Raw genomic sequence first — 24,501 nt, forward strand, 5'->3', positions numbered from 1 at the left:
CCGCTCGGGCAGGGGGGATGGGCGACAAGACGGGGCTGGGCACAGTCCCCGTGCCGCCGGCGCCGAAGCGGCCGAGGCTCCTCCGGGAACGGGCCCCTGCGTGACCGCACCTCCCGGGGGTGGCCCGGGCTCCTCGCCCTTGCCCTCGGGGCGGCGGCGGCCTCTGCTTGGCTGCCCTGGGGAAGCACGGACGTGCGGGGAGCTGTGCTGCAGCGGCTCCGGGGCCGGCGGGGGCTGTGCTGGTTTGAACTAATAAGCTGGGGTCTGGCTTTAAACCACTGCTAACAGTGAAATAACAACTCCCTTATGAGGAAAGGCTGAGGGAGCTGGGTCTCTTCAGCTTGGAAAAGAGGAGACTGAGGGGTGACCTCATTAATGTTTATAAATATATAAAGAGTGAGTGTCAGGAGGATGGAGCCAGGCTCTTCTCAGTGACAGCCATTGACAGGACAAGGGGCAGTGGGTACAAACTGGAACACAGGAGGTTGCACTGAAATATGAGAAGAAACTTCTCAGTGAGGGTGACAGACACTGGAACAGGCTGCCCAGGGGGGTTGTGGAGTCTCCTTCTCTGGAGACATTCAAACCAGCCTGGACATGTTCCTGTGTAACCTCATCTGGGTGTTCCTGCTCCAGCAGGGGCATTGGACTAGATGATCTTTCGAGGTCCCTTCCAACCCCTGACATCCTGTGATTCTGTGGTACCTTGCCCTTGCACTGGGATACTGCAGTTCCCCAACTACTCCCAGGCAAAGGTCGGTATGTCAAGCTCTGGCTGACCTGCGTGGCTCTGCCCTCCGAGCCCCTGCACACCTGGTGCACAGGTTCGGTGGGAAATTTCGAAGCCGCCGGCGGAAGGGAAAGCATCTGCCCGCTCCTGCAGCACAGACCTTGCAGCTGGCTGGAGGCTGGTAATTGCTTAAGCCACTGTAACTGAGTTATATGTAACCATATGCCTGAGCTCCTTCCACAGAAACCTGTGAAATCAGGACACAGCTGCCGGACAACTCGCCTGCAGGTTACTCTGCTAGAGTAATATTGGTGTAAGGGGTAAAACTTTCTTCCCTGAGATGAAGCCAGAGACTTAGCAACAACCCCCCTAAACAAAAAACACAAACCACCACCAACCCAATTATATATATATATATGAAAATCTTAAGAGTCTTTTGAATGCTGTTCCATCTCTGAAATGTTTTACTCCCTTCCTGTGTCATGTTCAGGCTTCTTTTCTTGATATGGCCAGAAACTTAACAATTCCAGATCATCTGTATGATTTCCTACCCAACTGATCACTTGACTACTGGTGACCAGAAAAAGGGCCTGAATCTCACCTGTGTAGTTGTTAACTCTCTTGATTGTTTAACCAGGCTGTTTTTTCCAGTTAACAATAAGATTTGAAACACAGAAAAAACGTCTTTGCCCCTATGTCGTAACGTCAAAACACTCACCAACCGCAACTGCTCCAAGGATTTGTGGCAACATTTTTCTCATATTGCTTTTGCCTCACTTCCTCCTTAGTTGCATTTCCACCACCAAAAATCCAAGGTGTATTTGGACCTTACAGTACTTAAATACCCTTCCAAAGCTGGCCTTCATTCCCACGTTTCTCTTAACTGCTCTTGCCAGTTATAGTTCAGCTTTTCCAGGCAAGAAGGCGCAAAGTTCTGTGCTGATCCTCTGCCTAGAGTGAATTTAGTTTTATCCACATCTTTGTCTTTCTTTTCTCCTTTCCCTGTGTCTCCCTTGCTTATATAATTTCATAACCTCTGGCCTGTGCTATTCAGGAGGTCAGTTTATCACATTGGTCCCTGCTGGCCTTAAATCTATGAATCTTGTCTTTTATTGTCTGCCTCCCAGCTGCTTATCTTCCTTCTCGCTCCCATTCTTTGGTTTTGTGCCTTGCATTCTTCCTCGCTGGTATTAATCTTCCACTGATTTTTTAACTCCATCTTGGCAACAAATAAATAAATAATTCAGTGGAAATATTAATCTGAATTTGCAGCTTTTGTTCACCATATCATCTGTTTCTCCTCTTATTCCCCATCTGAGGATGAACAGCAGGCAGAATGCCAGGGGGTTTGTATTATTTTCATTTTATGTCCTTTTTACTTTAGCGTGCATCACACAAAATATGGGCTAACTCACAGCCCAGGAGTGGAGAAGGGGTCTACTAAATAAAAGGACTGGAAAATGAAAGGAGCAGGAGGGGCTGGGAGGACTAACCACTGCTGTCTGCCACGGGTGAGCAGGAGCTTTATCACTCTGCTGTAGTTAGGATCACTAATAGCTGCCTATCTTTGACTTGTGATAACAGCTTTTCTTTTCATCCAAAAGTATACTTAGAAAGCACAAATTTAAACAAAACGCCCTATTACTGATGGCATGACTTTTTGCCGTCTCTTAATGGATCTTTACATTAAGAAAAATATTCCAGTAGGGGGAACAGGGAAAATTCAGAATCTTGCGTTTGTTAGTCATATTGAAAAATACTGGCAAAAACCCACCTTTTTCAAGATGCTTATATACAATATAAATATTGAAAAAAACCCTGGTTAGCCTATAGCATCAGTAAGAGACAGCAGTTTTCATGTAACGCTTTGCATTTTTACCACTTAGCCCAGCTTGAATCAACCAGATTTTTTTGTCACTGTATTTTAGGATTGCCTTAGGTCATGTAATCACATTAATATAGTGGACTAAAAGTATTACTGTCAAGTCCTCAGAGTTTTCATACATTAACTTTATTAGACATCTTGTAACAAAGAAAAAACCATCAAACAAACCCGTAATTCAGTAGTCATTGTAACAGTCAAAAGCCTTTCACTTTTCAGTGAAAGCGCAGTATTTGAATGAACATTTCCTTTAAACCAGTATGCCTTCAGGTTTGTTTGGCTGCAGCAGCTGAGAGACTGCTCCATTTTCTTTCTGTATGTAAAGTGCCCTTTACGAAATACCTGTCACTCAGTAGCCCTTAACTTTTTTGACTTCCAGGCAGTTTGCATTTCTTTATCCTGACAGCCCATCAGGCAATGATTGCTCATGCATGCTAGGGCACACCAGAACCCTCTCCCTTCCCTAAACCACCTTCTGTTTAAGGCACTGATCAAATCCCTGCAGAACAGCTCTTCACACTCCAAACAGCTACCTGAGGTTGTTCTGTATTGACAGGAGGTATTTCTCATCCCATTCACTGGAGTTAGGAGTGGGAGGTGTTATTATTTCATCTCTTCTTATAATCCAGAGAATGAAAGAGCAAGAATGCCATTTGAATGCAGACAACTCTCAGGACAGTCAAACGTGTTATAAATATGCTACGGAAGCAGATCCACACACTGTAAAATTAAAACAAACAGAAATCCTCCAGAGATCGGGATGAATATCTAAAATGTTGTTAGATTGAAAAACTCGTGTTCTACAAACACACTAACTGCATTTCCTGCCATATGCCAGCATATTTTCTGCCTATCAGAAAGACTTGGCTGGAATATGAACAGGATTTCCCTGAGCACTTCCAATAGCCAAGATTCTTCTTTTAACCTCTCCAAGCACCCACCTCCTTCTCAAATGTTTGAATACATCCATGCCACACAAAGCAAAGTTGCTGGTGATTTTCAAAGCTGCTCATCTTGATTTTTCACCTAACTTAACAGCTTACATTATTGCACAAACATGTGCAGCCATTTCTGATAGCACGTGCTTGGGCAGCACTGTTCCAATTTTAGGGGTAGGAAGTGATTATCAGTGTTGATATCCATCTGTTTCTGTGCAGCCCCATCAAGCATGGGCAGCCACTGAAATTAGTGGAATTTCATATAAAGTCATCAACATGAAATATAATTCACAATGGGCACCAGTGTGTAACAGTCCTCATCTAACTCCCCATTTCTTAATCTTACAGTGCAAAATCCAATATTGACAGTTACCCTCACCTGCTACAAAGTACTCCCCAGTTCCTTGTTTACCCAAACAATCTTTTGGTCCATTCCAAGTGCTGGGCAAATAATTTACCAAAACGACAGTAACAAAGCATTTAGCTCTAAAATCTCAAATGTTTACTTTTTAAGTAACAAGTAAAAAAAAAACAATGTTAGCACTCAAGAAGCCTTTAGAATCCAAAATCTTCACATCCTTTGTAGAAACTCCAGTACTTTTCCATTACAGCACATGGTAGAAACTCCTCCTTACGTACCACTACTATCTCACGGAATTGAAGAAAATGTGTCAGACCTTCCTCTGAGTTGAACTGGACAGAAGAGCCTGTTGAAAATGAATGCAAATGATTACAGTGCATATCGGAGTAACAGAAAGCAATCCCTGTCACTGTTATCCAGAGAGGTGTTAACAGCTTGTTAGAACCGCGTGTTAGTGATCCCTAGGAATTTGTAATGCATCCTGGGAACCTTGTCACGTACAACCCTGGCCACCTCACTGGTATCCCTCACTTGCACTCAGGCTTCTGTGAGACAGGGGCCATACTACACGTTGTGGTGCTCAGGGTGAGAGGTCAGCCATCCCAGCCTTTGCCAATTATACAAAGGGAAAGTGCAGATGTTCTTCAGCACTGCTTACATTTGACATGTTGTTTTCACAAATAGGTAAGTTTAGTGTACTGCCCCAAAATTAAGGAATCCCTCTCACAATGCCCTTCCTACAGTCCTGAATGGACTATATGAAAAGGAAGGTGTACACCTGTGTACAAGAAACCGCAGGACTGAACAATGGGTATTTGCAATACTTAAATATCTGCTGGACTGAAGTAACTATTGCAATGCATAAACTTCAAGGCACTTGTGCCAGTGCAGGAGAAGCTGAATTTTTCGTTTTCACTGTTAGAATTAGCAGCACAGTAACACTGTGAAGATCCAGCAGTAAAAAATGTTACAAGACATTTACGTCATAATAGCGCAGACTCCAAAAGCCACTGGGAACTGCAGAGCTCCAGAGTTACTTGCTCTTGTTCATCTTTCGTCCACACTTTTTCCCTTCAGTACCCTTGCACAAAATATCAGAGCTGCTAAGCTGTCACAAACAGCCCAACGCAGAAACCGCCAGTGAGGGCAGAACCATCACATGTAGCAGACAATATCAAGAGAGGGAGGGCTGTCATGAAAGCTGTGATGGCCTCTGTTTTAAAACAAACCAAACAAACAACACAAATAACAAAAAACAGTGTTCAGACACTATTTAAGAGCCTTAAGAAGCAAAACAGGATAGGCATTTCAGGATTACTAGATCAGTCAAGGTAAATTGTTGTCAAAATGCAGAGAAAACATGTTTGAAATGACACCAGTTGGTCATTCAGCTTGCACTTACTTCTGGGCTACCATGTGCCATCCCAAGAGCTTGTCTGTCTCAGTTACCACAGTTTTCCAGTTGCGTTACCTACACTGATTCCAAAATGCAGAATATATTCACTGAACTGACAACACTGGCAGGTCCCAATGCTAAAACCATCAGAGTATCTTGCAGGTATTAGACCTTTTATCTCCATGTCTCAATAAAGATTTCCCTGCTGTTTCCTGACTTCCAGAGCTCACCACCCAAAGCACCAAAGTGGCAAACAGCAATTAGAAGCGAGAGGTCTGCGTTCGGAATCGCAAATATAGAGTCTTGTGCTTGAAGATGTGTGTAGTTCCACACCCATGGCATCCACAGCAAAACTTGTGACTTCAGCAAGAACAGGATTGCATTTGGTACCTCACACCCCCTGTGCATCTTCAGCACACTCACACTGTAACAGAGCACGTAATGGAACAAAGCACACAACCTGATATCAGTCCAGGGTATATTTAAGTATCTTGGACTACAATAAAGATAGACAGGCCGAGCACAAGTCCGACCTCAGAAGTTACATCGCAACACTCCTCACACAGTCGTTATCACTTACAAAGCAGCAGCCAGGCACAGAAGAGGTCAACTTACACACTCACCCAGAAGTGGCGTTTCAAAGGGCACAAACAGGAATGCTTGGGTGGGAAGTCACAAAATAGTTTTAAGGACACCTTCAGGTAAAAACTATTTCAAAAGTAAGTCTGTGATTTTTTAAATAAAATAAACTGGCAGAAACTGAGCTGAAACACTGTCATTGAGTCTACATGCACATTACAGGCATGACTTCAACCTGTTTTGATTAGCTGGAAAAAGCTTTTTCATTCTTAAACGTACACATTTTATACGTAAGTACAGGAAAACTTCTTGGCCAAGTCTGAAGTTCATTTAACATCCTGTTTTGAGAGACCATAATTGGAGAAAAGACATTCCTTTCTTAGTCTGGAAATACTCCTCTCAGCACTCTCACTGCAATATTCTAACTTATTTACTAAAATTCTCAACTCAAATTTGAAAATGTAATAAAGATATGACCAAATAAGTCTATTGAAATAAACTGTTTCAGCAGCTGACCACTTTCTTTGTTGATTCCTTTGGGTCAAATTAATGTTTTACCTGTTGGATTAATATTTTGTAGATTAAATACCAGCATTCTATCATGAATACAATTTACCTGGTGAATAATTAAAATCTCTATCTAATTGCTACCTTTCAGTAACTTTAGGTAACAGACAACAGTTAGCAAAAGCACAGTAATTCATACATCTCAAAGCTGTTCTCCTCAGTTCTGCCATCAGAGATATCAAAGTTTCATAGACAATCATTTTTCCTCAGTAGAGATGGATCAGTAATTGAACATTTAGTTCCTGTGTTTCTTCCTCCGTATTCTGACATAGATGACTAATGTCCTTTCCATTTCCGTTTTTCTTTCTCAATTCTTCTTCCCTTTTCTCTCTCCCTTTGCTTACTTTTATTTTTAATCTTTTAATACCCACTTTGATGTTTCCTTTCTCCCTTTTGCTATCTGTTAACTCTCACCCCGTTACAGAAGACCGTCAGCATACAGGCTGTAAGCAGTGCAGACAGGCTCCCACACTGCTACTGAAAACTTGTCTTTGTGCCTCGGGTACAGAAGGAAGCTTAGTAAAGACGCACACGCCTTCCTGCCCTTGCTGTCCTGCCATCTTGATGAACTACAAGATAAAGTATCAGTCAATATCAATACCAGAATGAGCCTTTTTACAACAAATCCAGGGAAAACGCATATTTTCTCTAGGTACTGTCTCTGGTCTGCTTGCCAATAGCTTTCCTGTCTCTGTTGGTATCTGTTTCAGCCTTATACTTTTGAAACCATTCTAAATGTGCTTCAATTTTGTTACAACTTTTGCAAAACTTTGTAGCTGCTAAGAACCTGAAAATTGTATTTAAGGAGAATTCCCCTTAGTGGTGCAATGATATTCATGTCACATCAGAATCTCCTGTTGCACAAAGGTCAGTCACCAAGGATTGCCACTTCTGTGCAGTCACCATTCTCTGATCATTAAAATAGCCACTGAAAGATCAGTGTTTAAAAACGGCTATCTCACCAGTATCCTCCCTATTTTTCCCAAGCAAGAAAGCGCTAGAACTTTCCAGAGATATGGTTAAGCATTTTATAACTATTTTACTTGTGTAAATTATTTGTAAGAGGATTTAAAATGTTTTTGCAGTTTAAGCAACATATTTGAGGCAATTTACAGGTATCTGTAAATCCAGTTTCAATACTTCTGTTAAACAAGTAAAGATTATTATCACACCTGAGGGAAAGACAAACTGATTTGTAGTATCTGTGGCAAAGTCACAGAAGATGCTGTTCTTGTGACTCAAATGGATCTGGTCCAGTGCTGCTAGCCTGGACATGGGCTACAGATGTGTAAAGCAAAGAGAGAATCTAAGAGCAACACACTCAAAGGTGACAGCCTTTGATCTACAGTGTCACAAGGGAGTATTTAGAACAAAAACCTGTCTTAAAGCACTTTCAAATTTCTTGGGCCTTATCCACACTTCTCTCAGGAACTTAGAAACAGAGAAGACCAGTCACAATGCAGGGGTTGTCCATTCAGACCACGTAAGGCCTTGGAAATGACGGCAAGTGCCTCGCATAAACAACATTTTTGTATCCTCTGACTCTAAAAGGCTGCTACTGAACTCAGGCACATTAATTCTGCCCACACTAGTGGTCACTTTGAAAATAACTTTTCTTTCACCTGATCAAGACCTGGTATCTCGGAGGAAGCGATTTCTGTGGGCAGATTGTCATTGTAAGAACAGATCTTCTCTGACAAAATAGGATACTTTCCTGGTATTTTTTTTCCCCTCCAAGTGCCTTTGCTTGTCTCGAGGTCTCTCCACAGTTCTTGATTCACATGGCACAGATCTTAACTCAGATCCTCCTGTGAATGCTGGAGTCCAAGGTCTCAGCCCTCACAAACGCATCAGTAAGTAGTGATCTTCCTCTAACAATCAGACATACGATGCCAGTCAGACACCTCAAGTTAAGGTGTCCGTCCTCTAAAAGATAAAAGCCAGCAGGGATTTTGGCTTTTTGCTTTGTGATCCTCTGTGCCCACCCCCATCTGGATTTTGAAAGCACTTTTTCCCCAGGAACTAATTTATCAAGTGATCCTAAATTATGCATGCTACATTTTTTGCATTGGTAATTATGACCCTTTGAAAAAAATCGAAGGTTATTTGTAACATCTTATGAAATAAATAAATCATTTGTGTTTGGAAGATGCCTAATGGACAATAATGACCAGGTACTTCATAGCACAGCTCTCACACTCAATAAAGAATAGCATTCCTCAGAAGTTCATTCTTTCTTTTTGTTCTCCAGTGAGACTGGCAAAACCAATGTCACAAAGCAGAAAAAAAAAGGATTACATGTCTAGAATCATGCTTCTTTGGAAGTATTTCATAACAAGTGCCTTTCTTGTTACACTCTGTATTTGCATGGAAAAAAAGACTTGCAGGTATGATTAAAGATCAAGAATTCATGCCTTTTATTATAAAGCATCAGTTTCAAGGTTTATGCAGAAATCTCTTTAATTACTTTATGTTTCACGTGGCAGAAAGTATTGTTCCAACAACAGGGACCTGAAGATGTTATACTTTTTCAAGAGACACAGTTAAATCTTTCTGTTTCTAAATGTCTGAAAGATGTTCAATATTAGTAATACTTTATAGCTTTCTTGCAAGCTTTGCCTAGGTAAGTGATATAAATACATTATTCCCCATTTAAACTTTTGCCTACGTCATCATCCTATACAGTAACTGTTCTTTCTCCTAGGTAAATGCCTGTTAGCCAGTAACAAATACTTTATACAATATGACACATTCTGAGTCATTATTCTTCAGGGTCCTTGGATTAATGTACTAGGATATTGTTAAATTTTTTATTTAGCGATGTGGCAAACGCAAAACCTCCAATCTACTACAGAAAACCAGCAATGTTACAATAACCTATCAGGGAAATGAGAGAACAATTTAAATCTCAGTGGCTTACTTTCTTGAGTATAGTTGTAACATGATTTTTCCACAAAAGGTGAGAGAGGTACAATTGACATATATCCAAATGCCAATCAGGAAATGTACATAGCCTCCCATAAAATAAACTATATTCAAGATTGAACTAATAAAGAAATAAAATATACTAAAATAAGTACTTGTAAAATAAAACATAATGGCTGATTCAATTTTTCTCAAACAAATATTTTTATACAGCTGTCCAGATGGCCTGTCAGTTTCTTGATTAAGTCAATCACTGTATTTAAATATCAAAATACTGCATTTGACAACAACAAATGCATACACTAGTATGCATTAAAAGGCCCCAAGATTGCTTTAAAATTATTCACAGGAGACTACTTCTTGTTATAACTAGCAGGGTGCAGGTTCCCAAAGTAGGTTTCTTTCTTTTTAAACTTATTATTATATACTTGGTTATACAATGATTCACTTGTATATTAATTTGGAAGCAAAACAGAAGGTTCTCTAAAATTATTTCTTACTATCTTAGAAAACATTAATTTCATGTGCCAAGATGGTGGATAAGAACAGTTCCAGGGCCTACCTTGGGTAACTAAAACCAGAACACTTTAAAACCCTTGCAGTTTATAGCACATTGAGGTGCATACTGGAAGAAAAAGGGGACAAAGAATAAATCAGGTTTCAGCTCAGGTCAGAACAGCTATTTGATAAACAACAGCTGATTTTTTTTGTGCACTGGAAAAATCTACAGCCTTAGAAAAACTTCTAGAGCCTTCTGCTAGGCTATTATCATGTCATGATTTAAAGACTGAACTGTTTTGTTTTAAAGCTTCGTCCCAACTTTGTTGAAAGTATCTCCTGAAAAAGAAAAAAGATTGAAGTGTGATATAAGCTGAACAGTCACCAAGGTAAAATCTCCAGGCTGTCTCCTAAATGCTTTCATTTGACATCGTCAGAGTGTGGTGTCGAAAGTCTGTCTTCTGTTTCAAGCAAAGCAGCCGCTGAAGCCACTGCCTCTTGAAGCTTGCTGTTTATCATGTTGCCTTTCATTTATGGCTTTCATAAGTAAGATGAAAAGGTAGATGTGTTGTAGGAAGATTATCTACAGCAATTCTGTTTGTCTTAGTCGTCTCTCAGTCTCCACAGGACTACCAAAGCAGATGAAAATGTTATAGTGCAGCTGATGAATTAAGGAGATGTGTCAGTTTTCAAACAATTTCTTTTACAACTCATTTCACAAAGCCGGTGTTTAAACATCTTGAATATGAGTCAGTTTACTTACTTTTAGCCAGGCTTCTTAAAGACTGATGGTTTCTGTATGTAGCAAAAAGAGGCAATGGTTGCAAGTTTTAATAAGCAAGATTCCAGTAAGATATATGGGGAAAAATAATCACTAGGAGCATGGTTAAGCACGTGAATATGTTGTACAGCAATGTTCTGGAATGTCCATCCTTGAAGATAACAATAATTTGACTGGACAAGGTACAAAGCAACCTTATCTAACTTGAAGCTAGTCCTATTTCAAACTCCACAGATCCCACCTAACACATATAGTTCTGTGCACTCACACTGTCACCTAGTTACTTTTGAAGTGATTTTCCAGTTGCAGAAAAACCTGACTGACAGATAAGAAATACAGGCATAAAATTCTTAGAATTGGCTTCCATAGCATGTAGTCCTTGAAAGCTGCTTTGTTTTTTTGCGGGTTTGTTTAGGTTTTTTTGGCCTCCTAAAAAGTGAATTTTGTTTGGCTCTTGCTGGTCACATAGCTCACCACCGAGTCAGTCATGCAACATTCTACTTTCTACCTTATTGCTGATAGTCAAATAAGAGCAGATAGAGGATTTTGGAAATGAATAGTGTGCAGATGGAGGAAGTCTATACTTCAGACATGGTATGCAAAGTTACTGGAAAACACAGCTTTGTAAATTCTTCTGATAGAACTATGTGCTTCTTTCTAAAGTATGTAAGTACCTAAAGCAAATGCCTGGAACTTTAAATTGATGGAAAATACTTTAAAATATTTTGCCTGCATGCCATAAAGAAAACAGTGTAATAACTGCACCTTGAGATAGCTCTGAGATGGAAAATGATTATGGACAGAAGTATTTGTCTACAATCTCACTTTGCTTCCAAAGTACAAAATACAAAGAATGTATAGTTAATCTCCCTATCTTTTACAGTCACATAAATGGGAACATTGTGTAGTTGATGAATATTCTGCTATAGGTAACATGGAAAACACAAGTATTAGATGCCAGGTTTTTCTTTTTGTATGGTGTGTTTTTATTTTATTTTTTGTGTGTATGTGTGTGGTTTTTGGGGGGTTTATTTTGTGGTTTGTTTGTTGGAGTTCTTTCTAAACTCATCCAAGTACTTCTCTTCCATATTACTATTGCCATTACTGATGGTGATGATAAGCCACTAATCCAACAGTACCCAGTAAAAAAAATTCAGATGTACAGAATCAAGTTCCTTTAAGTCATGCCATTTTGTAAAAAAAAAAAATAAAAAAAAAATTAAACTTGAGGTTCTCAGTTTACATCTTGACTTTTCAATTTCTAAATGACACTCATAATTTTTTCCAGATTTCCTTCAAAACCATGAAGAATAGTACAGTTTTCCAGTAGTCTCTTACATAAATGTCTGAGCATAAGCAGAATCTGGGGCTCTGAACTGGAGCACGATGCAGCACAAAATATACTGCAAGCTTTCAAGAACGGGTAACATTTCTTTGCATAATAATTACATGGAGCTTTAAACATGTTGCAGAAAAAATATGCAACAATAGGCTAGATTTGTTGTTTGGACTAATACCAAAGTAATATCTTCAATCAGTTCAAAGAGGCACACGACATCCCTCTACTGAGGAGTTTACAATTTAAAGTCTAATGGAAGATTCTTGCAAATACACCCATGTGATGCTTACTAGTAGGCAAATTTTACGGCTACCTAGAAGGTACTGTAATACTTAACAGCTTGTTTTCATTCTACTGGAGGAATTCATTTGGATTTATATATTCTCTGGCCAAGTCAGCAGTTTCAGCATCACAACTTTGTACTAGTGCACAAGACAAGAATATAACATTGACTAGCAAGAATATGAAATTAATTACTCCTCTATCATTTTTCAGGACTAACAAAGCCCAGAAAGTAAACTAGCTAAAAGCCAATTTATACAGCTGAGTTTTACAGTCAGAATTTATTTAGCATGAAGAAAAGCAGCAATGGCATCGTGTATCTGACTGGTTCTTTGTAAACAAAGGCAGAGGGAAAACAAATACAGCAAATCCATCTCTGGGCTATGAGGCCTCTCATGGCACTTTCAAAGCTTAATTTAAGAGTCTCAGTAAAATACCCACAGAAACACTTGTTTTTAATGGAATCTCCCTAAGTAGGAGTTTGCTTTTCAGTGTTTGCTTTAAAAAATATTTTGGTCAGACTATGAAACCTGAAAAGCTTCTCCTCAGAACTGGATCCAAAAGGTTCAGGTTCTATAAGATAGATATGTGCTGCTGGTTAAAAGTTTTAAAGGTTACAGTGCATGCTAAGCAGTTTCTTCTTTCATTTAACAGGGTAATTGTAGAAGGTGTAAACAAAAATGTATATATGGAACATTTCTGTAAATTTCCAATCTATATAATTTTTATTGTATAATGAATCTTTAATTTGGCATAAGCCCAACTGTCTGTTAGCAGTTACCTTTGCTACAAAATGATTCTATACTCATGCTCTAAAACTTTCCATACAGGATTAAGCACTCGGATAATAGGGTGGCAAGGACCATATATGCTACAAGACCATTATCCTGGCAAACAGAACTATAACTAGTAACTATATTTGAGAAAACATGAATGTGGCTGTTCATCTGTTTAGTAAAGAAACATGACTCCTATGAGCCACAACTTGTGTAACTTTTCAGTTCATATACAAGGACAGTTCAACCTGGGTTTTTTATGCATAGATATGAATACAATCTACTACACAACGTATTTTTATAACTTTAAAGAGCATCCCCCTCCAAATATTCTGCCATGGCATTTAAGATAACAAGCCTACTTGCTCGTATTAAAAAAAAAGAAAAAAAGAAAAAAGGTGGGATAACAAAGCATTTTCCGCAGAGTACTCTCAGCTCTTGAGTTTACTTGAACCTTTGCACTGTAGCTGCAAGGTCTCTGGATAGACTATCAGAAGCATAAAGCATTGCTTTATGGTGGGGTACACTTTCAGTTTACAATGGCTGACACCGATTAGGCTCTTTGCCTTTGATTTCCCTCTGCATCCCACAGCAGATCTGACTCAGCCCTGGTACCCCCTTCAGTGCAAAGCATCACCTGAACTGACCAGTCTGAACTGACCGCTGTTTGCGGTCAATCAGGGTCAGCCCTCGGCAGTGTAATCAAAGGTGGCAGAGGCAAAAATACTAGGTCAAAGTGCAGTAAGCACTGTTTAAACTATATGAATATTAAATGCAAGGTTTAATGTGTAATCAACATACCAATGTAACACTGAAAACAAAAAATTACAAGCTCAGTCAGCTCCATGAAGATCAGAGGCCCTTCAGGAACACGTCCACTTTCCCCTTTAAATTATATTACATAGAACTGTTCAGCAATGCTTTTGTATCATATTTCTCCACCTAAGTCCAGAAGACATTTGCCTAATCTATTATTTCTCTGAGATACTTAATCTACTACTGAAAGCGATATGGAAGCTATTTTGTTAAATACATCAAAATAACAAAATGTTTCTAATTCAGGCACACGAATCCAACATAACGAGCTCTGTAAAACTTCATTATTGAGTCATCCAGATCAACCCAACCCATCAGAAAAGTCATCATTTTTCTCCAGCACTCCCTCCCTCTCCAACACAAATCAATTCCATGCCACCTACTTTCTTTCTGCTTTTGTATATCTCATATAGCCCTTGCACCCACCATTAGGTTTTTTAGGCAGTTAAAAAAAAAAAAAATCTTACTCTTAAATTCCCTGGCAGCAGCTGCTTCTCTTTCAGTGCACAGCGACATTTTCACAACTTCTGTTTGTGGCAACGATGGGGTTTTTGGCTGAATATTGCTCAGGTCAAAGTTCCCAAGAGGCTGAGAAATGGAGACAGCAGCAGGACTCTGATGGTGCTGGTTGTGGTTGCTGGTGTCCCTTGTGATAAAATTATTTCCTGAGAGCATAAAAAGATCAAGATAACTTTGTTCTAAGAAAAAAACCAGTATTGTTTAATGCTGGAGGTTTAATGGTTTAATGCACAGAACAGTCAAGCTTTTTATTTTTCCTAAAGGTAAATGCTGAGATTTCCACTTAGCCTTTTACACTACCTGACACGTGTAAGGGCGTACTTTCCTGTGCTCCTTTACCAGCACAGCCATAGCTGCCGTAAGATGACTGAGGTGTTCTTGTATTTTAAAAGTATGTCTTCCTTGGCAAAGTTACATTAGATGCCATGTAAACTTAACTTGAAAAGTAGCCTACTAAATAGATGGGAATTTCGCTGCTAGTCTCAAGGAACACAGAAACACAAGATATCACATATGATCTCATCAAAACTATTCTAATTTACTTTCATGCAACCTCATTGAGCTCAGCTGCCCATTTTATGCTAGATATCTGAAGTAACACTAACATACACCCCCTGAAACAGCTCACATGTTTTAGCTATCAAGAAATTATCTGGATTGCCTTGGAAACACCCTTTACTACACACAACTTTGGAGTCTTTCATGACCTAAAGGTGAGCGAGAGTTGTTCTAATCTTTACAGATGGCTAATGGTTATTAAAGGCAGTAAGGGATTGCCAGCGCATAGGAATTGCACTGCTCATGCAGTTTTCCAAAGACCATCTTCCTGAAACAGCAATCTGCAAAATGAATGTCCATATCATGCTTACTGTGACAACTGGATATGCTTTTATTTTAAGCCACTTTGCTGGAATTTCAGTGTGAAACATCTAACACCAACATCTGCTCTGCAACTGACATCTGGTCTTCAGCTGATATCTGCTTCAGAATCCTTGTTATTTGTGGCCATTTTTAGCAAACATTATGTCATCATTACACGTATCAGAAAGCACAGCCGTATAATCACTGTTTCTTCTGTTTTCCTATGTACAGACAGTCTAAAAGTGCTGTTTATTTTCTTAACATTTTGTTCTCACTCAGACTTGAATACAGAAATTCCTACTTGCATGATCCTAGAAGAAACTAAGAGCTCAGACTCAAAAAAGGAGCATAATGTTAAATTTAGTTAGGATTTAGATGACTAATTCCAAAATTGCAATCTTTATGGTTTCTCTTAAATACATGCATTGGTCTGGGACTGCTTCACTACATGGGCTCTTCAAGTTTTTTGCATTAACATTCTTCAGGTACCTAAAAATCTGCTGCTGTACAAACCTTAAAGCACCTTAATCTCAACCAAACTGAAAAGCTGGGACATTTCTTACGCTGGTAGCCACAAAACAGCAACTCCTTTACCTGTCTTGCTTAGGGACCCTGATTTAGTAGAGGTTCTTATGACATGCTTCCCAAATTGGGCTCTATACAAAGCTCAGTGGTACAAAGCTTTTTTCCATTAAAAGACGGCTAGACACAGCCACTGCATTATACAATTTTATTCCCACTTTCCCATTCTCTTCATACGGTTAACTTAGTGAACACTGAGCTAAGATTTGGGAAACTGGGAGGAGTTTGGGGGAGGGGTACTTAATAGTATTCTCCTCCAAAAACACTCAAATTGTCAGGCCCCAGTCTTCTTTTTAATGATGCTCTGGGATGCACAGGAAAGAAATTCAATTCATTAGTAAAGCAAGAAAAAAACAAGACTGATTCTTTATAAAAGCAGGATAAAACTTCTACTATAAAATACAGAGGCTGTTAAGTACATTAGAAAGATAAAAGAGTGCCTGGGAATGTCCTCAGGCAAGCAGCACAGAATTTCTCACATTCACACCAGCAAACCTTCCCGTGCTGTCAGGCAGGCTGGCTGCAGGCAATGTGTCCTTTGGGAACAGCACCTGGAACAAGCTGAATCCCGAACCGGGCCTGGAAACCATTCGGGAGCTGCACTGTACCCACAACTGTTCTCACAATGTAACAGTGCAGGTTAATCCCTCTTCTGGAGTGATTTAAGACATGGTTTAATTTCCTATTATATATCTGCCTGTGTAGTGTCTAAAACAGAACTGAAACTGAGGACACTTTGGCTTCCCCTCCCTCAATTTCTCACCTAGGGCTAATGGGCTGGAATTACTGTGGGTTTAAATTACACATGACAATAAAACTTCTTTAAATAATTTTTCCCAGATTACCCTGGGTTATTAGTGAAAAACGGGGCTGGCCGGGGGAGGGAAACAACCAAAAAACATGTACTGATCTTCAGGCTGGTTTTTGTTTGTCACGAGTATTTTTTGAATAAATGGATTTCTGATTTAGAAGTTACAATGTTTATAATAAATTTTCTATGAGAGGAATAATTACAATAATTAGTGAAATATTCAAAAGCCACTTAAAAAGTTAGGAGACTAAATCCATTTTAAGTCACTTCCACATGGTATAAACTTAAGTTATCAAAGTATGGCAATGTAAACTCATAATGAGGATGCTCTTAGCCTGAAGAAAATACCAGCAGAACACAGCAGCCTGAATATCAAATTAGTTATTTTAACTTACTATCTCTCAATTTACTTTTAGTATGTTAAGAACAGAACAAGCTTGGTATCCCAGTTCATGTGAGGTGCAGTGTCTCATTAAATCAACAGAATCCATCACAAACCTCACAGCTTTTAAGACTTCAAGTGCAACTGGCTGTCAAAGGGAATAGGGTTTCCCTGGGAACAGACTGTCAAAATTAAGCTGAAGTTTTAAACTCTGTTGGACAGTTCTGAAAAAATTGCTCAATGTCATTTTGTCATATTAATGCTGTTTCTTATGACTGTTTATTTTCAGAGAAGAAAGTATTCCCCTACTTATTACTGTTATTACTGGGATTTCCAACAACACAGATTTTTTAATGTGATTTTAAGATGTACATGAGATTAGAACTTACGCTAGTGTATCTGAGTTTCCAACAGAATTAAAAAAAATATTAAAACAGCTAACTAATAACTTCACTATATATTAAATATTTTTAAAATAAAATGTTACATAAATACTCTTCCCATAGCAACCAAATCCTTAGTAATTATTCACTTCACACAACCAACTTATGGAAGAAATGTACTTCTTTAGAGACCATGTATAGGTTCTGGCACTATTTATTTTCAAGCTCAAAATCAGCAAAAAGCATGTTGGCTGGAAAACTATCAGAAAGCAACAGAGGAATTTTGGAATTTAAGCTCTTTACAAATCACTTTCTGCTGCTTTCAGTCATGGTGAATATTAGATTTTAAGTGGTACATACCCAAAGGCTCTCCTTCTTGTGATGGTAATTCCAGGTCACTAGAAACTGACACTTCTTCATCAATAAATTTTGACAACTGTGTCCCAAGATATGTAACCTGTACAAACAAATCTAAATGGATATCTGATCATTTTAATTAGTGTTTATTCTGATGGGTGTAAAAACTTCACTTTTCTTATAAAACTGAGTTTATGAACTTAACAGTCTAATGTGTGTCTGTCAAGAGCAAGCAGATATTTGGATTTGCTAATTTGAATTCTAAATGAAAAAAGCATAATACAATCCACCTGCAAAGCCCTCTAAAATCTGCCAGTGTTTTTGCAACATTTGTCCTTGACACCCTGACATTTCTTACAATCTTTTAGCTTTTCCTGACTGTTTCTTAATCATCTTTAAAACTTCCATTTCAAAGCACTGAGAGCTTACAGAGTGGACATTCCACATTCTCTCAGCACTCGTGACTAAGTTCATCATTGTACAGCTACAGTGTGGCTCGCTCTTTGTTGCTTATTCATTAAGAGCAACAAAAGTTTATGAAATTTAGGCTTGTACCCTCTTTTGCTTTAAGAACAGTAACGTGAAATCTGTTATTGCCATTTATCAGTGCTAATTTGCAGAGTAAAATCAGGCCTACCTTATTCCACACATACTTCCATGTTACAGAAATATCACTTCCTAGTATGTCTTTAACCCACTGAACCACATTCTGCATTGTTTGTCTCTTACTGGTTCTGATCTTGCCATTGCTTAAGAGTGTGGCTTTATGACTGAATTCCTAAAAAAGAAAAATTAAGAAGTAACTTTCAACTCATACAGTCACAAACCTGAATTAACATTCTTAAAGCATGAAAAAATGCTGAGAAACAATATAGCTGAGAAGTTGCAGCTAATGCTGATTGCTTTGGAAAAAAAAAATACAATAATTCAATGCCAGTATCATAAACTGTGTTATGTAAAGCAAGAAGATTTATTCCACCACAATGACATTTTTGGCCACACAGACACCACTGTCAGAGGACAAATCTCCCTATACGTGTTGCACCTTAGGTCTTCTTAGACATAACAAGGCTGTGAATAAATTAATTTTGCAACAGTGAACTCAGGAACTCGTAGGAAGTAAATCTGTGCAACATGAAACTGTGCTGAAATGCAATCTGCCTTACACCTGTGAAACAAATGGATGTCACAGTGAAATTCCAGCAATGATTCAAAGATGAAACGTATTTACATAAAAACTTCACTTGTGTCAAGGGACATCACTTACACATTTTAGCAGGAACCTGACAGCCTTATCTTGTGCAAAATTAAGTATAAAATAATTTATTTTCACTGTCTCTTTGATAATGCTAATACAGCCTAGTTCTGCAAACACATATGCACCTCCAGAAGCACAGCTTATAGTTGTTCAGTAAATCACAGTTTTGTTGCACTGGTCTCAGTTAAGCTAACACAGCAAAATAATGAGGAAATTAGCTGCTGATAAACTACATTAGAATTTAGCAAGGGTGCTTCACATGTGTGAGGTTAAACAATCAGAATAAGACAATGATCCACCACCAAATACTGAACTGCCTCCGAGAGCATCCACTGACTTGGGTGTCTGTAAGAATATAAATTAAGATGTTTAACCCAAATATTTTGATGAACACTCCATCCAGTTCACAGTTCCACAGTTTAGGTCTACAGTGTTCAAAAAATGCATTTTCCCTGCCTAAAGCTAACTTTAATTAAGGACTATGTACTAGCTGTACGTTGTTCCCAAGTACATCTCTATAACGATAAAGAAGGAAACTTTACTCATCATCTCCTCTTTGCAACACAAAGGCACTGCCTTCTAAACTTCAGTTTCCATAGCACTATCTTCAACAAACAAACAAGTGTCAGTTTTATTCTAGTAAAAATCACTGATTTCTCTACACTCTAAACATCAACATTTCAATACAGGGTTATAATTCCTTAAGATCAATCTGCATCAAGCCAGTATCACAGATAACAGTCTTGAGAAATGACAGTAAGCATGCTGAATTCTTCATCCTTCCATTTAGTCATCATGAGGTTCGGAGGAATATTGCACATTGTTTAAAGAAAAAAAGCGTGTGTATATACCTATGACCCATCCCAATGTAGAGGCTTGTGACTTACTGATGCTGCCTTATGTTACGAAACACAAGACTACATGAAATAGCCACTCTCCGCAGAAAAGCATTCCTGAGCAGATTATAGGTGCAGAAAAAGGAGCCTTTTCTACATTAGCTAAACCTGTTGAGTTGGCTGAAAAGGACGTTTCATGTTTTAACAAAAATGTTGCCCTGGAAATAAACTAACTCGCAGCTGGGAATTCAGTCAATAATTCATTTCCTCAATACCAAGCCAGTCCACTGTCAGCTGCCTTGCAAATCTGCTCTGTATTTGGAGGCAGAGGGACATGTTTTTGTATTAAAAAAAAAAAAAAAGAGGTTTATTTTTCTTTTGCAAATACGTTTCATACCAGACTGTAAACTATAGAACCAAATGGCATGTCAGCAAGCAATTTTGCATATATTCATGTCTATCACAGCACTATGAAATCCTTGATGTCACATCCCTTTATTTGATGGATTTGATAGTTCTTTCCAGGAATCACATTAGGTCATAAAAACTTTAACGTTCCTGCTCCTTCCAATATGAAAATCAGGTATCACACAACGCAAAACAACCAACAATTCCACTCTGGTTCTAGCAACAGCAAAAGTTAGACACAAATCTTACACATGCAATATTCTGGGTGTTACAATTGTGGGCTAAGAAAGACAATATCCATAGCATTTTCCTTTAAAACTCATCCAAGATTATCTGTAAATGACAAATAAAAATTTTCAACACCAAGTGCTGAAGTTGCAGACTAAATAATGAGAACTGCTGTTTCCCCTTTCTAGTGTTTGTTTAGGTTTTTGGTTTTTTTTCATTATATATTACTATTAACATTATTATATCTCAACAATTACCTGCAGTTTGAATTCTAAAACATTTTCACCTGGCTTAATCCTTCCCAATTCAAGGAGATCTATCAACTGGAGCTTTTTCTTATTTTTATTTCTATATCTCACTTGTTTTTGTTCACATTTCTGATTACTATAGCTCTGGGAAGATTTCTCACTGAAGTTTACTGGATAATCTGTATTTGAGGTAAGATTTGTAAGCACTGAGTTGGCATTAGATGAGTTCTCTCTACTCCGAAAGATCATTTGCTGCAGATGATATGGGCAGTTCTTTGTTGATGTTAACCGAATAATTTGCTGCTGCTGCTGCTGGAAAGCTTCTTCCCTGTTTACATATCTGTGTAGATCCTCATCTGGAAGAATCTGCTCGCAGTCGCTGCCTGGCTGACAGACATTGTTATTGACAACAGTGCTTTGGGCTTCTGCAGTATTTAATGCGTTGGTCACTGAAGTGGGATTTAAAGACTTGTTTCCTTGTTCTGCAATCGCTACACAATCAATGCCTTTTTGCTGTGAGCACTTTGTTTTAGCAGTGGAAACAGCAGGTTCTGAAGGCAACGTCACCACTTCTACTGCATTTGTCGGCTTTGACATGTTGTCGAAGGGATATTCTCTGACCCTGTTTTCAGATGCCAAAGCATGATCGGAAGCCTCTTTGCGTCTAATTGCTTCTTTATTTGCTCCTGTCTCATCCAAGCAGATGTGTGGATGTTGGCTGCATTCCTGAACTGAAAATCCACTTTCTAAAGAGAGCTGTGCTTCTACTCTCTTTCCATTAGCCGTGCTGGCAGCAAGCCCCATACTAAATGTAACTACATCAGGACACGTGACTTCATCAGCAGTTAAACTTTGACTTTTATCATTTCCATGGGAAATAACTAAGTTTGAGATTTGCTTATCTAAACACGATGCACTGAACACTTGCTTTGCTTTTTTGTAGTTTTGTATTTTCTGGACTAATTGTTCCTGGTTTTGGGCAACAGTCAACAGGCTCTTTTGCCTAGAAGCAAGATTAACTAATTGTTTTCTCAGAGCTCCTTTTTTAAAAGAATCCACTGAAGCCCTATAGAGAGAAAAAAAAAAAAGTAATAATAAGGACACCAGAGTTACTGCAAACACAAAATAAACACAGTAGATATAACTCACTAAGAACAGGAATATGTTTCAAAGGACTCTGTCAATACCTAAAATTTAAACAATCTTTTCATCATGTATGAAGGTTATAGTTCAAATCCCAGGCTTATGGACAACAAATAGCAGAATCATGTCTAGAAGTAGGATGCAAAACACCAAAACTTCACTAATAGCCTTGTCCTCCTATATCACCTTTAACTCATGGAATCAAAACTGGGTCTGTATTATCAATGGCTGCTCTTTTACAACCACAAATCACAACAGTTTATTTAATTCAATGTCTCTGCGGCTCTAATTTGGAGCCTTTTAAAGTAAGCTCAGGATGAGTTACTGAAAGAAGATACTATCAGAATTGTTTTACGATGTACACAACACAACGTTTTGTGAAACCACAACTGTAATAATACCACATGACTACTAAGAAAAGAAAACAGAGCAGTTTATGATATTGTATATTAGTCTGGGAATGTCTCTCCCTTCATCAGACCCTGCTCCCTAGCTGAGCTGGTCTCCCTGTGTGACTCCTTCCCTGGGAGACTTAATTTCCTCACTTCCTCTGGCACAAAAGCCACCAGCACAGCATACTACTGTTTTCGCCTAATTTCCCCTCATGAGACAAGTGATTGCACTACTACTCTGGTACCATGGTGGGAAGATGGGGGGAACCACAAGGTGTGAGAAAAGGAACAGCAGTGTGGTTTAGAATCCTAGTCCATCGTCCCAGCATTCAGGCAGTCCCTCTTAGAAGGATGCAGAGAGGCTTTGCAAGAGCTTTGACAATTCACACAGTCCATGCTTGCACTGAGGTGAGCACTCCCAGCTCACAGTTGAGGTGTCCTCACAAAAAAAGGAATGTCTGCAATGATGCTCCAAGCCACTGCTCTATACGGCTCTTGTGTGCTGTTGGTTGAACTACTACCAGTCCAAGGGCGCTAAAGAAACAAAACCAGAGGCAGAGACACTAAAAGTTTCTACTGCCTTCCTACACAATGCTGCAAAAGTAATCTAATTGCTCAGAACCTCCATTTCCTAATTTTTACTTGGGTATTTTCCCACACCTTCTGTATGTTCATTACCTAATTTCAATGCTCACTGTGTGAACAGTAACTGATTAGTATGCATTAGCTAAACTGTGAAGTTCTTCCTTGATGTAAAGTCTTACTTGAGTAACTGAAGCCAACATGGATCACACTTTTGCAAAATCTGAATGAAAACCACAGTTTTACTTTCACACTACTGTGTGTTAACTTTCTATCAATCTCCATTAGTATTGCTATAAGGAATTGCTTCCTATAAATACAGTCGTACTTACCTGTATTTTTTAGCAAGGGTATCCCTTTCCCTTTTCTGTTTTGTAAGCATTTCATTCAAAGTATCTTGCACCTTAGACAGCCTCTGGATATACACATCTGCCAAATATTTTCATATAATCAAAATTATGATGGCAATGAGGAACAGAAAGTAATTCTAGTAATATGTTTTTAATGCAGCAAATACACAGCCAAAATATGAGAATTCTGTTACAGCAATTCCTTTCACTGTCATACATACTGATAGCTCTTCACAAGTACAATACTTTCAATGAAATTTTTCATAGAAATAATTAAATACAAGTTACACTTAAGAGGAGATAGCCCCATTTTTGAAGTGTAAGTGCCTTGTCTAGGAAATTACTAAGAGAACAGGATAGATTAAAGACCTGTCCTATGGATGGTAAGCACCGAAACTTTGGAACTTCTTTGTGTTGCTAGGAGCTACATAACCTGACAACTATATGTAAGGCAACCTGCAGAAGCTACACAATCTTAAGAAGGTGACTAAAACCTTTATGTTTGAAGTACTATAAAACAGTTCGATGAGCTTAGACTGTTCCAAGTTACATATAATGGTAGAAGCATATGTATCATAGTTCTACATGGTTTCAAATCCATATTATAAAATTTTAAAAATTATAAGTTGTCCCTTTTTGTTGACTATATTTTTCTAAAGTAAGAACAACAACTATAAATTGATCTTTATATGCCCTGTCTCTTAGCCATAAAACATATGGAAGAGCTAGTAAGTCAGGACCGGCAAACTCCACTGGGACAATATGCTAAACACATAAACTAATTGCTGAAGTTGTAACACAGGAAATATGAGCTTTCTATAATAATGAAAAATAGGAAACTACAGGATGGCATTTATGAAATGTTTCCCCAAACCTGTTTCATAGTATCTACCAATATTTACCTAATTATTATAATAGAAAAATATTAAAATTATGCTCTTATTAAAGCAGCTTAATAGGGAATTTGAATGTATTATTTACAGTAGGTTGTACTGCATGCAAATATCTTGATTTTATCCCACATTATTAGTTTGTCAATGTATTTTTATGTTCTTGTTAAGTCTCCAGCCTTTTCACAAGTAATAACTGTGATTTAGTTTAAGAGGTGCTAGATTATTAATGGTTTTGTCGGTACTGGTAGCAGATCAACATGTTCATTTCTCTCATTCCTCTAAACAGGAAAAGTGTGATAGCTTTATTTTTCTCATTTATGAAATCACCTCAATCTCTGTCTATACGCTCTGCCTATTTTATCACCTACCTGTCTGTCAAACATTTTTCAAGAAGACAT

At 38.5% G+C, this 24,501-nt stretch overlaps 1 protein-coding gene across 4 annotated transcripts in view; it reads right to left on the reverse strand.

Annotated features, from left to right (window-relative positions):
- Window positions 1-2,723: 2,723 nt before the first annotated feature.
- The window catches only part of ANKRD31 (ankyrin repeat domain 31), a 66,506-nt gene continuing 44,728 nt past the window's right edge, over window positions 2,724-24,501 (reverse strand). For all 4 annotated transcript variants that reach the window (XM_065047334.1, XM_065047333.1, XM_021292229.2 and 1 more), the window contains 6 exons: window positions 23,193-23,289; window positions 20,753-21,809; window positions 18,403-18,543; window positions 17,769-17,865; window positions 14,338-14,535; window positions 2,724-4,257 (listed from right to left, as the gene is read on the reverse strand). In XM_065047334.1, coding sequence (XP_064903406.1) covers window positions 4,106-4,257; window positions 14,338-14,535; window positions 17,769-17,865; window positions 18,403-18,543; window positions 20,753-21,809; window positions 23,193-23,289 — 1,742 coding nt within the window. In that variant the 3' untranslated portion in view covers window positions 2,724-4,105. The remainder of the gene's footprint in view (window positions 4,258-14,337; window positions 14,536-17,768; window positions 17,866-18,402; window positions 18,544-20,752; window positions 21,810-23,192; window positions 23,290-24,501) is intronic.

This window comes from Columba livia, chromosome Z (assembly GCF_036013475.1).
Source record: "Columba livia isolate bColLiv1 breed racing homer chromosome Z, bColLiv1.pat.W.v2, whole genome shotgun sequence".
Taxonomy (NCBI): domain Eukaryota; kingdom Metazoa; phylum Chordata; class Aves; order Columbiformes; family Columbidae; genus Columba; species Columba livia.